General features: G+C 45.3%; 2 protein-coding genes across 4 annotated transcripts in view; one reads left to right on the forward strand and one right to left on the reverse strand.

Moving 5' to 3' along the window:
- Positions 1–810: 810 nt before the first annotated feature.
- Positions 811–17,323, reverse strand: part of Tmc7 (transmembrane channel-like 7) — a 52,259-nt gene continuing 35,746 nt past the window's right edge. The window contains exons 8-16 of one of the 3 annotated variants that reach the window (NM_001191950.2): positions 16,476–16,649; positions 15,320–15,477; positions 13,334–13,451; positions 13,065–13,162; positions 11,325–11,511; positions 8,477–8,607; positions 6,859–7,014; positions 4,796–4,874; positions 811–3,137 (exon numbers count right to left, since the gene is read on the reverse strand). In NM_001191950.2, the coding sequence (NP_001178879.1) occupies positions 3,057–3,137; positions 4,796–4,874; positions 6,859–7,014; positions 8,477–8,607; positions 11,325–11,511; positions 13,065–13,162; positions 13,334–13,451; positions 15,320–15,477; positions 16,476–16,649 (1,182 nt within the window). In that variant the 3' untranslated portion in view covers positions 811–3,056. Of the gene's footprint in view, positions 3,138–4,795; positions 4,875–6,858; positions 7,015–8,476; positions 8,608–11,324; positions 11,523–13,064; positions 13,163–13,333; positions 13,452–15,319; positions 15,478–16,475; positions 16,650–17,323 lie in introns of those variants that run through there. The other 2 variants (XM_063271314.1, XM_039087754.2) reach the window with 2 other exon arrangements.
- LOC102550534 (ubiquitin-like protein FUBI-like) lies at positions 7,879–8,461 on the forward strand. Its single transcript, XM_039101164.2, has one exon. It carries the CDS (start codon positions 7,998–8,000, stop codon positions 8,337–8,339), a length of 342 nt encoding a protein of 113 aa, XP_038957092.1. The 5' UTR covers positions 7,879–7,997; the 3' UTR covers positions 8,340–8,461.

Here is a 17,323-nt window from a genome sequence, read left to right on the forward strand (position 1 = left end):
GTTTTCAAAGGAGAACAAAGAGTATGTGCTTCCCTAATCAAATTCTGAAATATTCTGAAAAAGCAAATTTCTCTTAGCTTTGTATTTTAAGTGTAAGGGAACTGTCTCTGAAGGTGAAGGCATTGGTTCACAGTCACACAGCAAAGGGCACATCCTAGGCTTCAAGTACTTCTCACGTTCTGGACAGGTTTCTGGTAGAGCCTCAGTCTATGAAGTAAAGATGTGTCCAGAAGTTCTCAGAGGGTCAGACCTTGTAACACCCTGGAAAAAAATGAATTCTTCTGTTTCCAAATACTTAGCATAGTGGCTAGCTGCCATCAGATTTTTGGCTGCAAGATCTGATTTGCCAACTTAACAGTTAATGCAAACAAAGACCGGTCTAACTGGATTCTCCTTCTTTACTAGGATGAGAACATTTTGTGGTTGCAAGAACCTGCAAGCCTGCTCTGCCAGGAAGGAAGAAAGGAAGGAAGGAAGGGAGGGAGGGAGGGAGGGAGGGAAGGAAGGAAGGAAGGAAGGAAGGAAGGAAGGAAGGGAGGAAGGAAGACAGAACAGGAGCCTATAGCAGAAGAAGGGAAATTAAAATGTTTGCAAAGGTCTTTAAAGTTCAATTTTCCAGTGTTTGTATGGGGGACAAATGACAATACCCACTTCAAGTACCATCAATGGTTGCACAGTTACCAGAAATGTGTATTGCCACTGCGGAATGCTAGACAGATATATAAAAGAGGGAGCTACTTGCAGAGAACGTTAAGATATTATTAAGGAGAAATTCAGCAATTTGTATTCACAACACACACCCAACGCATATAGCTATTTCAATATTTATTATATCTTTATAGAATAGTAAAATAAATACAAACAGTGGCTTTCAATGGTAGCAATATATAAAATGCTTAAGATATCTTCAAAACACACAAACATGCTTTTTCTTGGCTTCTGAATAGCCGAGAAGAGACAAGACTCACCTAACATATCCATGGAGGTCAAAATGCTACTTCCTCTAACTGCAGTGGCAAAGAGCAACTTTACAGAGTATTGCGGGACAACCATACTTTAAACTTTCAAGACACTGTATCAGTAGTTTCACACATACCTGTTAGAGAGCCACACTTTAAAACTATAGACATTGCCTGGTTATTCAAAGTTATCAAAAATATTCAAGTAAGGGGTAAGCACATGACCAGCTCTAACTAAAACCAACATACAATTGGCATATTTTGGTATCTGTTTTGTAATAAAATATATCATTCATTTTATCCACCATTCCCACAAACACAGGAAGGCAGATCTCAGGGCCACAGTGAGGGCAAGAGTGTTACATGGAGACACTAGGCAAAAATGCTAACAACTAGGATTTGTAAAATGAGGATGGAATGAACTTTGGTTTACTCAAAACTCCTCTTGTTGGGCTTAAAACCTCATAGATCTTCAAACAGAAGAAAATGTTAGGAAGCACACGTTCCCACAGGAACAAAAATATCCCAGGTTAACAGCCTCATGGAAGATGAAAGAAAGGATTGTGTTGAGTTTGAAGATATGAGTTCCACCTCCGGATGTGCATGTGCACACACAGACACACCTGACCAAGGGCCCTTTATACGAATTCAGATATGTAAGCCATGGACACACACACACACACACACACACACACACACACACACACACGCCCCTGACAAAGCACCCTTTATACACATACAGACATGTAAGCCACAACAAGTTTGCTTTGCTTCCAGAGGGAAAAGCCAATCACTTTGAAGAACAACACAGTGGTCAGAGAAGGGAAATCCTTCTTGGCAGCTTTCTAAAACATTAATTGAAATGTAAATGTTAGGAGCCAGTGAAAAACAGTACAAGACTCCACCTATCCATCACAGAACAGCAGCACACTGACAGTGAAAGCGGATCAAATCAGACACCACTAAAAGGGTCACCTCTGGAGAGGCTCATGATGAGGTATTTATTAAATACGGCTTTTACGATACAGGAGATCTCAAGAGATACTCTGTCTTTGTAATGTTTTATAAAAACAAAGTTTTTATACACACACAAAGTTTTAAACTCAGGCAAACAAAACCTAGCCCTTTGAAATGTATACTTAAGTAGTCGGAACCTAACGCATGCTTGCATTATGGACTGTTCTTAGGCTGTGGACCTGTATCTGACATCACACATATAACCCCTGATCCTTAAACCCAGCTCCAGTACCAAAAGGCATGTTGCAGCCTGGCTCTGATACACCCCATGTCCTTCAGGAGTGAAGAGCTCCTGCAAGGAAGAGGAATGACACTTGGAGAACAGAGAGGAACCGTCTGTGCACCTTGCACGGTTAGACCCCTCTTCAATCCTGTCACCAGATCTTAGAACTTGGGGCCAGGTGGAGACTAAAGGCTGGTGGCTAACCAGTTAGCTAAGGTCACTTTCCCTGGAGGAGCGAACAAGGCTGGAGAAAAGTCCCAGAGAGCTGAGAAGCTGAGGCTGTCACCTGCCCCAGTCTCCTGCTCAAGGGAGTGATACTGACTGGCCTGGGAGGGAATTCAAGTGTGTCCAGGGTACACAGCAGGGATGGACTTCCTTTCTGCCACCATGATGGCCTCTCTACATTCCTGTCAGCTGTTCTAAGCCTTAGCATCTGAAGCTTCCTGTCCATTTGAAAAAAAAAAAGCAGTCAGGTTTCATTTTAAGTCACAGTGGCATTGGGAGGGTATTTGGAAAGGCTTCCAAAGAACTCTCAGTTTTACTCTAAAACACAACACACACACACACACACACACACACACACACACACACACACACACACACACACACACCCTTTTTAAAAATAATACAAAAGTCTAAACAAAAACAAAATAAATAAAAGTCTCCCCTCTCTGATCTTGAGAGGCTGAGCAGCTTGAGACGTTAGTGTTTTGGTGGAGCCCACAGCGAGCCACCACTCCCTGTGGGGTCAGGCTGGGGGTCAGCCTGCTTGGCTAAGTCACCAAAAGCCATTTCCACTCAAACCCCGGGTTGTAGGGTCGTCAGAGTTATGTGCTGAGGAGTTGCAGGCAGCATCTTCATGCTAAAGCCGGCTGGCTCCGAACATCCCGTTGAGCTTCTGTTAGTTTCTGGATAAGATAACGCTTGTCACGACTCTCCTAAAAAGACAAACAGGTTCAAAGAGCATCTCAGATGTTAGGACTGTACAAAGCTATTTCTAGCTAGTGAGTACTCTTTAGATCACCACAGTGTCTTCCAGTCTAGCCTGTCTCCTTCCCCGAAGTCCCAATCATAGCCCCTTGTCCACACAAATAGCTGGAGATCTAGAAATGTACATGGGGCTGAGGATGTGTCTCAGGGCCCAGCCTGCACACAGTCCTGGGTTCCATCCCCATCACTGCATAAATTAAGTGTGGTGGCCCATGCCCGTAACCCCAACCCTCAGGAAGTGAATGTAGGAAGATCAGAAGTTCAAGGCCATCCTTGAATATATATTGTATTTGAGGACAGCCTGGGCTACAAAGAACTAGTCTCAGATAGACAAACATCGTCTATCTCAAATACTCAATAAAACCCAAACCTGTCAGATCTGCCAAGCAATTTAGTGATTTGTGGCTAGTGTTAAAGAATTATCCTGCCTCTAACCTCATCCCTCACAGCCCTCCAAACGCACACATTCTCTCGTCTCCCCAAAGTGCCGGGCTAATTCCCCCACTGGCCCTCCCACCCCTAATCAGGACCTCGAATAACTGGCTATTGCCCTAATTCACATCTTACTTATTGTCACTGCCTTCAACAGGTCTTCCCCAGCCACTGGCTGCAGTAACCTGGGTCTTCCATCACCCCATACACCTTGCTTTTATGATTTACATAAACATTAGTTTTCAGAATTTACTGTATATATGTGCCCTTGTATGTGTGTGCATGTTCGTGTGTGTGTGTGTGTGTGTGTGTGTGTTGACATGTGTACATGTATGTGGACATTCATGTGGCAGCCAGAGGTCAAGCTCAAGTATCATTTTTCAAATGGGGGTTGGGAGGTAAGGGTGGTATTTGTTTTAATTTTTTTTAGATTTGATTATTTTATTTTATGTGGATCAGTGCTTTTCTGAATGTATACATGTGCACCATATACACACCTGGTGCCTTCGGAGGTCACAACAGGGTGTGAGATCACCTGGAACTAGAATTATGGCTGATTGGAAGCCACCATCTATATTATATATTGCTAAGAATTGAACTCAGGTTCTACACAAGAGTAACAAATGCTCTTAACCACTGAGCCTTCTCCCCACTCCCTGGTCCACCATTTTTTGAGACAGTTTCTTAATTAGACTTGCAACTTGCTGGGAATTTAGCCTGCTGGCCAGTCAGTTCTTAGATCCACCTGATTTTGCTTCCCCATTGCTGGGTCTATAGAATGCAGGCCATGATGCCTGGCCTTTTCCGTGGATGCTGGGGTTGACCCCAGGGTCCTCATGCCTGGGCAGCAGCACTTCACACTGATCTATCGCCCCATCCCAGAGTTAGCATCTCTAACTCTTTAGTACCTTGTCTTTCTGGTGTAGTGCTGGATGGACCAAGTGAATGACTGAAACTAAAGAGAGCTGTTCTATTTTTTCCCCTTTATTTGAAACAAGGTTTTGCTATCAAGTCAAGGCTGGTGTAGAACTCTCTATGTAGACCAGACATATGTAGAACTTGCAAGCCTCCTGCCTCAGCCTCCTGGGTGTGAGGGTCACAGGCCTGTGCCACCATGCCCTGAGTCTTTGTTTAATGGCCCTAAGCCATGACCCTTTGGCCTGTGCCTCCTTACCAGGGACAGCTGCTCTCGGAGCTGTGCCACCACCCGCTTGTGTGCTCCAGCCAGCGCAATGAAGTAGAACATGACCAGGCTGCAAGGCAAGACAGACAGGTCACCTGTATCATCAGAAGGTCACTAAAAAAATCACCTAGCACTCACAGGGAAGTTTGTATCATCTGAAGGCCAACAAAAACCACTCTAGGCCTCACATGGGAACCTGTATCATCTAAGGCCACTAAAAACCGCCCAACACTCACTGGTTCATCATGATACCCACAGGCCACACTAGAAACCAACACAGAACATTTAGTCTGAACTACATTTTCTTTTGCTAGGAAAAATAACTAAGCAAGCAAATTCTCATATCTCTGATGCAGACAGCCTGAGAAACAGTTGGAGCCAGGAGGTTCTGACTTATAAGTCTTTAACTTTCTATGCTAAATATGAAATTAATGATGCTCCCCTGACATGCACAATGACGGAGTAAGAAGAGGTACAGTCCAGAAAGTCAGCTCAGGGTGTCAGTAACTCACTATGAACGATCACTGGGCAAGTGCTCTGGCCTCAGTTTCCTCATCTGTGAGATGGGTACAGGAAAACCCGGTGACAACAAGGTTAGGACTAAAGGCCATCAACAGCTTCCTGTCTGCAACTCTGGGTCTCAGATGGGGACAAATTACCTTCAGGGACAGTTCCAAGTGGGATGGAGGGTGAGCCCTCACCCCTTTCCTGCCTTAATGTCCCCAGACAGGGCTGATAATATGAGGGCCAAATTGCCAAGACACCTAGAGATTCTCTAAGTCCCTCCAAGAAACAGCATCCAAGGAAAGCAAAGGCAGAGCAGATGCTCACCACCAGGGGCACTGAGCAAACCACTAACTCCACTGCTGTGGGAACACAGCTTTTGGGAGGTCCACATCAGTCAGCTGAGCATCCCTAATTCATTTTATTAATCTCAGCAAGGGATAGGATTCCGCTTTTCATGAGTTTTTTTTTTAAACCTGCTTCCTATAGTGGACTTCTACTGGACTAATGATATCATAGGATAAGAGTCATTTGTAAATTAAGGCTCAGAAGGCAGAAGGCACACTTAGTTGCAGTTAAATGTGGCTTAGATATGGCCGAGCCAGGGTTCAGTGCAAGCTGCTCTCTGGTGTTTCTCTGTTGCTCACTGATCCATTTCTCTCTCTCTCTCTCTCTCTCTCTCTCTCTCTCTCTCTCTCTCTCTCTCTCTCAAGTGTGAGGTTTAGGCAAACCACCAGAGATGTTAGGAAAAGGCCACGGTTATTTGTTTTTTATGAGCAGGACCTCGGGGTTCAGTTCACATGTGTAATCTGTGAATCTAGTCGGCATTCTGTTGGGACCTGGGTAAAACGTTAAGGTAACAGTTACCTGGTTCACCTGCCATTATAAGGAAACTTTCTCATATGTTTCTGCTGTCAAGATTACAAATTCTGTTATGTTCTGTGCCCTCAGAAGCCAATCACGATAGAAGTCAGTAGAACTGTTTTGTATAGTTACCCACAATAAGCTTGGATCCGAACCAACCAACCAACAGAAATTCCTGCACCTACGCGTAAGCTTTTATAGTACTTGTCTTTATAAGCTGCCCCTGGGATGGACTCCAACATAAGAAAGACACCTGCACCAATATAAGAAACTATTTGGAATAAGACTTCCATTTTGAGCAGTGGCCAAATAGAGTTTAAGTTCCCAAGACCTTCCTGGGGACTGACATCCTACTTGGCAGAAAGAGCCATGTACGTGGGTAACTGACATCTTAGTCGGCAAGTTAGGACATGAATGTTAGACAAGTCCTATCCTGCCTGGTAGACAAGTTAGGGCATGAATATTAGCTCAGCATCATGGTTCAATTCCCGAATCTGGACCAAGTCCCTAGTCGACCAGTCCTGGAGCATCTACTCAATAAACTATCCCTGTCTGACTGAGATCCGTGTCTGTGTGGTTTGTGAGGCAATTCCTGAACCCAACAATTCTAACACACAAATGCCATTTCCCAAGTAAGAGCTGTATGTCTCAGTGAGAAATACTGGCCTGGTCTGGCTGTCACTCACCAGATGATCATGAAGAAAGGCACTGCAAAGGCTTCTGATGTAACGCCATGGATCAGGGTCTGCAGTGAGCTGGGGAAGGTGCTCACGGTCTGGGGGATAACCTCCCAGGTGGTGTTGAAGTTGGTGAATGGGCCGCAGGCTTTTGAGGAAGGGATGCTGCCAGGACAGAGAGGGAGGAAGTTCAGCCCAGGAAGAGAGGTCTGCCTCTGCATGGCCAGCATGTTTATTTACAATAGCCTAAAGCAAACTTCCCCAGCCTAGAAGTTTCTGGGATATTATGTTTGAAAATGCTGAACCTGAAATTGCATCAAGTCTCTCGGTCTAACTTTCCATTTACAGGATTCAAGACAGAAAAGTAAGCTTGATGTCATGGAATAAAAACAATTAGACATGTATGTATCCTCCAGTCTCTTAATTCAAAGGCAGAGAAAGTGGCCTAGACTCCCCAGAGAATCAAAGACAACTAAAAAGATATGACAGCTGAGCGAATGTGGGAAGTGGGAAAGACTGTTACTTTAAAATAAACCTGGGAAGAAGACTGTGCTGGGGTAACTGAGAAATCTGAAGCTGGCAGAAATAAATGAGCAATCTGTTTCCTCCCTCTCTCATCCCTTCTCTCTGACTCTCTCTCTCCCCTCGTGTGTGTGTGTGTGTGTGTGTGTGTGTGTGTGTGTGTGTGTACACATGTGCATAGACACATGAGTGTATGAGAGTGCTTGCTTGTGCCTGGAGGCCAGAGGTCAACATCAGTATCTTCCTTCTTTTTTAAAGCAAGGCTTCTCAGTGAACACCAGACCTGGGTCTTACCCTTTAGACCAGTCTGGATGGCCAGTGAGTCCCTGGGATCTGCCCATCTCCATCTCCCCAGCTGTCTCTACCTGCTCCCAGCACTGGGAGGAAAAAGTGTCAAGATCAAATAAAACAAAGGAAAAAAACCCGATAGATATGGAGAAGCCGGCAGGAATGTATTGGTCTCTGAGGGCAGAACACTCTAGAAAAGCCCTGAAGAATTGCAAGTTCTTGAACATAACGAGATGCAAGTCACAAAACCGAGGACTGTTTTAGAAAATGAAGAAACGCCTCTTTCTTGACTCCATCTTCGAGGTTGCAGCAGCGGCGTCCGAGGGTAAGTAGCCAACATGCAGCTCTTTGTCCGCGCCCAGGAACTACACACCCTCGAGGTGACCAGCCAGGAGACGGTCGCCCAGATCAAAGCTCATGTGGCCTCACTGGAAGGCATTGCCCCGGAAGATCAAGTCGTGCTTCTGGCAGGCTCGCCACTGGAGGATGAGGCCACCCTAGGCCAGTGTGGTGTAGAGGCCCTGACCACTCTGGAGGTAGCCGGCCGCATGCTGGGAGGTAAAGTTCATGGTTCTCTGGCTCGTGCTGGGAAAGTGAGAGGTCAGACTCCCAAGGTGGCCAAACAGGAAAAGAGGAAGAAGAAGACTGGTCGGGCCAAGAGGCGAATGCAGTACAACTGACGCTTTGTCAATGTTGTGCCCACCTTTGGCAAGAAGAAGGGCCCCAATGCTAATTCCTAAGTCCTGTTGTGATCCTGCCACACTAATAAAGCTACTTTGCCCAGAAAAAAAAAAAAAGAAAATGAAGAAACACTTACCGAGCCATGCTGATTGTCAGAGGTATGATGGCCAAGCACAGCCCAATCAGCAACACCAGCAGGAAGAAGAAGTTAGAATTGGACGCTCTGAACTGCCGAGGGGACGGTCTGCAGGTGTAGAGAAGACTCAACTACAGAACAGAAGAGAAGGGGAAGAAAAATAACAGTCCTGAGGAGGGCCTCTGAGAGGGAACACGTTCACACACAGACAGTGCAACTGCAAAGTGTCTACCCCTGCTGGGGTATAGTGACACACAGAACAGGGTACAGTGTCACACAGATCAAAAGGAAGAATCCTCAGCCCAGATTCCAGTTGTGGGGAAATTCATGTTGATGACATATTAGGGAGAATGGACCAAAACCACAGCAACACCACAACTGTTGAGCAGACAGAATAATCCAGAAGGAATGTTGAAAGCCAACAGTGGGTACTCCTCAAAGTAGGTCTGTAAGATCTAATGTATGCAGCACTTTAAAAGGATGAGAGCCTGTTAAATCCCACACAATGGAAGGAAACTGCTAAATTTCAAGATCCTGTATAGCATAAACCTATTAAAGTTTTATTATTTTATTATTCAGAGGTATTTATAAAGTGGATCTACAAAGATCTATGCCAACCAGGGAGATATTTTGCTTGAACACACACATATAACCTTTCCTATGTGTTAAAAATATTTACACAGAGAGGAAAAGACTTGAAGGAAATATCAAGTAGAAAAGGAGGGAGAGAATTAGAAAGGCATACTATTTCCGATTTTTTAAACCTGCACTTCTGCAGAAAATGTGAAATGTTTCTGAGTTCCATAGGAACCAAAGAAACTTGTGAGCTTAGTTCTAGGGACGGTCAGCCTACAGGGCGGGCCTGGAGCCAGTGACTGCTGTACATACCTGCCTTTCATTACAGCTCACACACTAGCCAACCGGGATTTCCCTGTGTGTGTCCACACTCCTGCCTCCCACTCTGATGTCAGCTACTTGATGTTCCCAAATGATGATGGGAGAACACTAGCCTAAGGCCAAAGGCTCCCAGGATAAAGTCCAGCCCACTGCAAGGTCCTTCTCATAGGGGAGAGCCAATGCTCAGCCATCGTGGGCTACACCTGACTCCAACACTCAGGGAAACACGGCCACACTGTGTGATCAGGGGACAGTTAACCCCTGAGCCTTGGCATTCTCCTTCCTAAAACATCAGTGGCTATTCCAGGGCTGGGGGTAAGCACCAGGGGACAATCCACAGGAAGTGGGGCTACTGAGGGCACAGGCTCATAGCATTATTATCCCATTATTGTCACCATCATCATTATGAATTCTATTATTTCCATTTTTGAATGGCTAGGACTAGGTAATTAATAAATGTTAGGTTTGGGGTGGGCATGATATTTGCCTAACATGTATGCATGCTCATGCGCACATAAATAAAAATAAATCTTAGGCTTATTAACAAAAAATATAGCAAGGAAGGGGTGACAATTACAATTTTTTTTTTGGTTCTTTTTTTCGGAGCTGGGGACCGAACCCAGGGCCTTGCGCTTCCTAGGCAAGCGTTCTACCACTGAGCTACTACCCCAGCCCCGACAATTACAATTTACATGCTTGTTTTATTGCTTAATGAGCATGGGGGATAGTGAGACAGCTCTAGTTAGGAGCACGTATTGTTCTAGCAAAGGATCCAAATTCATTTCCCAGCACTGACCCCAGGCAGCTCACAACTGCCTGTAAATATTCATCTGAGAACCTAACCCCTTGAGGCATGAGTGTATATATACACACACATACACACACAAACACACATATACACACACACATATATACACACTCATACACACACATGCACACACATGCACACACAAACACACATATGCACACATACATACAGACATATGCACACAAACACACATACATACATACATACATACATACACACACATATGCACGCACATGCACACACACATACATATACCCGCACACACACACATACAAATAAACATGCAGAGAGAGAATTAAAAAATAAATCTTTACTCTCTCTCTCTCTCTCTCTCTCTCTCTCTCTCTCTTCCTCTCTTCCTCTCCTGGCTTGACACGATAAAATAAATAAATAAATAAATAAATAAATAAATAAATAAATAAATAAATAAATCTTTAAAAAGATCTCCCTCTTCACTTAAAAACGAATGAGAATGACTTGCTTTTATAATAATGAACAAAGTAGTAAGTTCGGGCAAGCCAGTCACAGGCAAGGCTACTTCACTCACATAACACGTGGTTCTACCATGATGCCTGGGGACCATGAGCTGTGCCTGGGCCTCCACAAGTCACTGAGCTCTGAAAAGCTATGGATTGACTTCAAAATTACAAAGTAGAAATCAACAAATCCTTGGCTAAATGTCACTGAAATACACCACTGTTGTTTGATTGACAGCTCAGACTCACTGTCAGTTAGTCTATAAAAACTACATGGGAACAAAGCAATTCTTAAATGGGGCTTGAGAAGTTTGCTCTAAAAACAAAACAGAACCCTCCTGTAACCTTAGCACTTGGAAGGTGGAGGCAGGAAGATCAGGAATTTGAGACCAGTCAAAGATATACAGCAAGACCGTGTCTCAAAAAGGAAAAAAAAAAAGAGGTGAAAATTTGAATAAATTCTTATTAAGGAACTGTTACTACATGAAGCCCTGGGTTGGGGGGACATGTAACTATGTGTTTCAGGGGGTATAGAATGGCCTCCAAACACGTGAGTGCCCTAGATGGAAACCCCTGGCCTGGCATGCTGGGTTCCTGTCCACAGCACTGCAAAATCCAAGCTACAGAAAGACTGGTGCACAGTGTGAGCCCGGCGCCCTCTCCTCACCTCTTTCACGTAAAAGATGATAACGAATTTCAAGGTGGCGATGGCAGGGAGGAGTGGGGAGAAGAAGGCTCCAATCCAGCAGATGGTCTGCCCATACACGATGCCCAGGACATTGTCTGGGATGGCGAATTCCTGCTGCCCCCAGCACTGGATCAGCTTTGAGGAGGCACAGTAGGTCACCAGGAGCCTGGAAACAAACTAGACACATTCTTACTGGACTCTACAAGAGCCCTCTGAGGAGGCTAGAGACCACACCCACCAACCAAGGTCATTTCCATCAAGCTTGAGAGCGTTTGCCTGTGCGTGCATGCGCGCGCGCGCGCGCGTGTGTGTGTGTGTGTGCGTGTGTGTGTACATGCTTGTGCGTGCAGGTGTGTAGACGCATACAGAAAGCAGAGATTGGCATCAGATGTCTCCCTCAGCCATGCTCCATCTGATTTTTTGAGACAGGCTCTCTCACTGAGCAGGGAGCTTACTGTGGGCTGAAGTAGCCATTGAGCCCCAAAAGTGCCCACATCTCCACTTTGCTGGAGTGACAGGCAGAAGATGCCACTCCAGGCTTTACCTAGACACTGGAGGTCTCATTTCAGGTCCTCATGTTTGTATGGTCAGTGCTGTCCTGAGTCATTTCCTTGGCCCAATATTTCTTTACTTAAAAAAATGTTAATTTCATATATGTATGTATGTATTATGTATGTATGCACACAGGACACTTATGTACATACTTGGGATTTTGTTTTATTTTGTTTTTGAGATTGGGTTTCTCTGTGTTAACAACTCTGTTTATCCTGGAACTCACTCTGTAGACTAGGCTAGCCTTGAACTTAAGAGTCATACCCTACTCTACCTCCAGAGTGCTGGGGATTAAAGGTGTGCATCACCACGGCACCTCTGTATGTGTGTAGAGATGTGCAATAGCACACTATAGAGGTCAGAGGACAAGCTGTGGAAGTCAGTTCTCTCCTTCCACCACGTGGGTCCCAGGAGCAACCCCAGGTGGTGAGGGTGTGTGATCAGTGCCTTTACCCTCGGAGCATCTCGCTGGCCCTCAAACTCCTTTCTCTAATATCTAACTTTAGGGTTCTCTGGACTTCTAGCCCAGGCTGGACTAGGATTCAGGATGCCCCTGCCTCAGCCTCCTGAGGGTTATGACAGACTTGCGTGGTCACACCCTGGGTGCCTTGACTGTGGTAAGAAGACAGTTTCATTTAAGACTCCTGGAGGGACAATGACAACAACAGTAAGGGTGGCAATGGTTGACGGTCACTTTCTGTTGTGCTCTGTGCCCCAGGGTGTCTTCCCTGCTTTGGTCTATGGTATCTTGCTTATTCTTACAGAAAGGCTATAAGGTGACTCTGCTATCATCCTTTCCTGTCTCAGAAGAAACTCAGTGCCTTGTTACTCAGAAACAACATGTTCATAGTCACATGACCAGTAGGAAGGTCGTGTGAACCCCAATGCAGAAGCTGCATTGCCCTGGCAGGGCCTTGGCTGCATCAAGTGCAGGAAGTCAGACAGGAGGCCTTATGGGAGGTGGCACCATCTCCACCTGGGGTCCCAGGGCACCACCTAAAGATGTGGTGGCTGACGATGCTACTGTGTCAACAGCCCAGAACCATTTGAAAGTCAGATGTCAGTGGTTCCCCGGTGTTGGTGGAGTCACCCAGTGTGTGTGCAGAACAGGAGTGGGTCAAGAGCTTCCAGTCATAGAGTGGGGGCAGCAGGGACTGCCACACTTACTTCCTAGGGAAATCCACAAACAGTGTCACAGCCAGGATGATGATGAAGTCGAAGATCATCAGCTTGTACATTTCCTGTCCCACCTGAGTCTCCCAGCACTGAAACCAAGACATAGAGACACACTAAAAGACCCACTCCCAACAAAGGAAGCCAGCCTTCTGTAACCTCAGTTGTCCCCACATCCCTCTCCCAAGGGTATACAAGCCCTTGACTATGCCTGGCATGGGGCCAGATCTGCCTCTCAGCTGGGAGCCCAGTCTATGGCTCACCGGGTAGAGTTTCTGGTTATAGCCACAGAGTTCACATGTGCTGTCGCCACAGGATGTGATCTTGGAGCCCAGCGTGAACACCAGCACACAGATGGTGGCCAGCCGCATAAAGACACACCTGCAGGGAAGAGGGGAGGGGAAGAGAGGCATCAGAGCCGGCCTCGCTCTGGACCTGACACTGAGAAGCACAGGCACCTTCCTCGCAAGCAAACCTCAACCTAGGTGGAGTTTCTGCTGGAGATGATGAAAGAAAGCTCTGGAAGTGGGTGGTGGGGAACTGCCTCAGGGCCAATGAACTGCACACAGTAAATGGATCAAACGGTAACTTCCTGTTATACATATTTTATAGTAAGTTTTAAAATGCTTATTTTTTTATTATTTCTGTGTATTTGCATGTGTTTGTGTGTGGATATGTGCACAGAGGTCAGAAGGAGACATGAACCCCTTAGAACTGAGATTACAGGCTGTTATAAGCCACCTGATGTGGGTGCCAGAACCTAAACTCAGGTCCTTTGCAAGAGCTCCTAACCACTGAGCCATCTCCTGAGCCCCTACAAGTTCTAAGGCAGGAAAACTCAAAGCATGGTGTTACAGAAAAGGGGAGAGGAGGGGGGCAGGGAGGGAGGGAGTGAGGGGAAGGGGGAGAGAGAGGGGGGGTGGGGAGGGGGAGAGAGAGAAAGGAAGGGGAGGGGAGGGGGAGGGAGAGAGAGAGTGTGTGTGTGTATGTGTCTGTCTGTCTGTCTGTCTATCCCTGTGTTTTCGAAATACAAAGATTTTATTGTGCATTTACTTACTTAAAAAGAAAAAGTCATGAACACAGTCCAGAGTGGTGACTCAGGCCTGTAAATCCTGGCACTTAGGCGGCTGAGACAGAGATAGCTGGAGAATCCAGAGTTGAGGCCGTCAAGGTCACAGTAAAGATTGCTAACAGCCACTGTATTTCACAGCAACAGTTCCCTCAGCCACACATAAAGCTATCCAGGATAAAAGATAAATCCCTTAGCCTTGTCTCTGTCCCGGCTTGTTTTATGTCATATCGACACAAGCTGAAGTCATCTAAGAGGTGGGAGCCTTAATTAAGAAAATGACTTTATAAGACTGGGATGTAAGGCATTTTCTTCTCTTCTTGCTCTTTCTTTTTTTCTTTTCTTTTCTTTTTTTTTTTTTTGGTGGTGGGGTTTCCAGGCAGGGTTTCTCTTTGTATCCCTGGCTAGTCTTGAACTCAGAGATCTGCCTGCCTCTGCCTCCTAAGTGCTGAGATTAAAGGTGTGGGCCACCACCACTTGTTAGTATTTCCTTAATTAGTGTTTGACAGGGAGGACCCCATTGTGGGTAGGGCTACCCCTGGGTTGGTGGTACTGTGCTCTGTAAGAAATCAGGCTGAGTGAGCCATGGGGCACAAGACAGTAAGCAGCGCCTCTCCACGGCCCATGTACTAGCTCCTGCCTCCAGGTTCCCATTCTGATTGGTTCCTGTCCTGACTTCCTTCATTGATGAACAGTGATAATCTATCACCAAAGTGTAAGCCAAGTAAATGAAGCCTGTTCTCCCCAAGCTAGCACTTCATTCCAGCAATAGAAACCCCAACTAAGATAGTCTCAAAAGGTGGGGGATAAAACTCAATTTCACATATTTGAGAAATAGGAAAAAAATTATCCTATTCAAACATAAGCACTCAGTCATTTCTACTCATTGGTGTGGACTCTCTGAACTCTGCCTAATACTATTATTCTGCCATTTTTAGAACAGTATGTCCTTCGAAGGCCCCATCCTATGTGTTCAGTTAATACAGAATCAAAGGTACAATATTAACAGGAGACTTTGAAGTCTAAGGCCCTTCACTGCATACACAAACATTTATCCATGGGCTCATCAAAGGAAGGATGATTGTCAGCAATCATAGCAGGAAAATATGCCACAATCTATTAGCAATGTCTGCTATGAGCAAGCAATGATCTACCTGGCACGCATGCTGCTAGGCATTACCTAAGAATGGTCAGGCGGATCTCAAAGCCTGGTGAGTAATCCTCGTAGTGGATGATCTTGGCAAAGATGATTGGGGTAATGAAATTGGCCAGGGTAATCACAATGGATGGAAGGTACAATATCAACAGGTTCTCCCCAAAGACCATCTTGTCAATTTCCTGGAAAGATAACACAATGCACTGGTCGTCATATGTGGGACAGCGACGCTGAAGACTTGAACTAAGGAGAATTCAACTATGCAAGCTGAGCGAACAGACAAGACATGTTTATCATCCAAGTGTGGCTGGGAAACACAGGCTTTAGATGCTTAGATCCTCCCTTAGAGGCATCTATGTAGAGACCTAGCGCCATGAAGACTAGTGAGTGCTACTGGACACGTTACTGAAGGAGTTTCTGTGCGTGCTGTGTAAGTGACCAATGTGAGGCGCTTTCAAGGATGTTGTAATGATTGGCTGGTAATGGCAATTCCCTCCTTTCTTTACAGTAGCAGATCACTTGGCCACATAGATAGTGTGAAAGGCAAGTTTCTTAGCTTTCCTGGAAACCAGGTTCAACTGTAACTAAATTCTAGCTGAGGCCGTAGAGCAGCCTCAAACTCCACATCTCATCCTTGAGGAGATGGGTCTGCCCCAGTATATGGGTATCTGTGTCATATGAGTGTCTAAAGTCTAATCATTTACAGTTACTAGGCCAATTTAGACCGTTTGGTGTTTTTGTTTTTCAAGACAGGATTTCTCTGTGAAGCCTTGGCTCTCCTGCAACTCACTTTGTGAGACACATTTGCCTCCCAAGTGCTAGGACTAAAGGCAGGAGCCACGCCCCAACCCCCTCAGCTTAGATTCTTTAGTATATATCTAAAAAAAAAAAAAACTTACTATGAAGTTCTGTCTGAGTATCATAAGTGCTGGAATTACAGGTTAGCACAACCACACTTGTTTCAACATGGATTTAAAAAAAAAAAATCACTGAGTCTGGAGAAAGGGCTGAGGAGTTAAGAGTGTGTACTGCTTTTGCAGTATGCCTGGATTCAGTCTCGAGCATCCACAGTCAATTGAGTCTCGAACTTCAGCGGATCTCTGATCTCCCTAGGCACAAGCACCCATGTATACAACGCCCACCAGAGTGAAAGACCAACTGACTCTCGTGTCACACTCACTTTTTTCATGTGTTCTTGCGAGAAGGTAGTTGCTAGGTAGATGGCATAAAAGCAGGCTGCTAGCACGGCCAGCACGATACAGTTCAAAAACAGCCTCAAAGAGTAAATGCGGATGGTTTCTTCTGAGGTCCTTTCTGCTATTTTCTGCCGTATTCTCTCTTCCTCCAGATCTGCCTGAGGACCAAAGAAAACTCCTTTGTGAGCAGTGGGAAGGGTATTTGGAACATAACTCTGCATATCTCTCTTAAATATTCATATGGCCCAAGATATCTTCCCAGACTAAGCCCCACCAGTTTTTATGTCTAAGGCTTAGGACAGTGATTAGCAACCTTCCTAATGCTGTGACCCTTTAATACAGTTTCTCATGTTGTGATGCCCCCCAACCATTAATTACTGTCATTGCTACTTTGTAACTGTGATTTTGCTACTGTTATGAATGGTAACGTAAATATCTGTGTCTTCCGTTTCTTAGATGACCCCTGTGAAAGGGTCATTTGATCCCCAAACAGGGGGTCACAACCCACAGGCTGAGAACCATTGGCTTATGGTGAGGCAGAATCTTCTGCTGGAGACTGCATTTGCCTTGTAATAAATGTGTAAGCTGAGTCAGCATTTATAATGGTGTGTGTATGTGTGCACATGCAGACTCTGTAGTATTTCTTTATATAGGATGTAAGTGGTTACCATTATTGTTTTAATTTTGTTTATTAATTTCTCATTTATTTATCTGAGGTTCTGAGGATTGAACCTAGGGCCTCTACCTACATCTCCAACCCTTAACAAAGGTTTTGTTTTTGAGATTGCCTTATTAAGTTGCTCAGAACAGATTCAGAGTTTAGCGCTTCTGC

This window comes from Rattus norvegicus, chromosome 1 (assembly GCF_036323735.1).
Source record: "Rattus norvegicus strain BN/NHsdMcwi chromosome 1, GRCr8, whole genome shotgun sequence".
NCBI classification, from domain to species: domain Eukaryota; kingdom Metazoa; phylum Chordata; class Mammalia; order Rodentia; family Muridae; genus Rattus; species Rattus norvegicus.

Excerpts from the sequence above, each read along its gene's own strand:
- LOC102550534 (XM_039101164.2), top strand. The coding sequence starts at position 7,998 with ATGCAGCTCTTTGTCCGCGCCCAGGAACTACACACCCTCGAGGTGACC.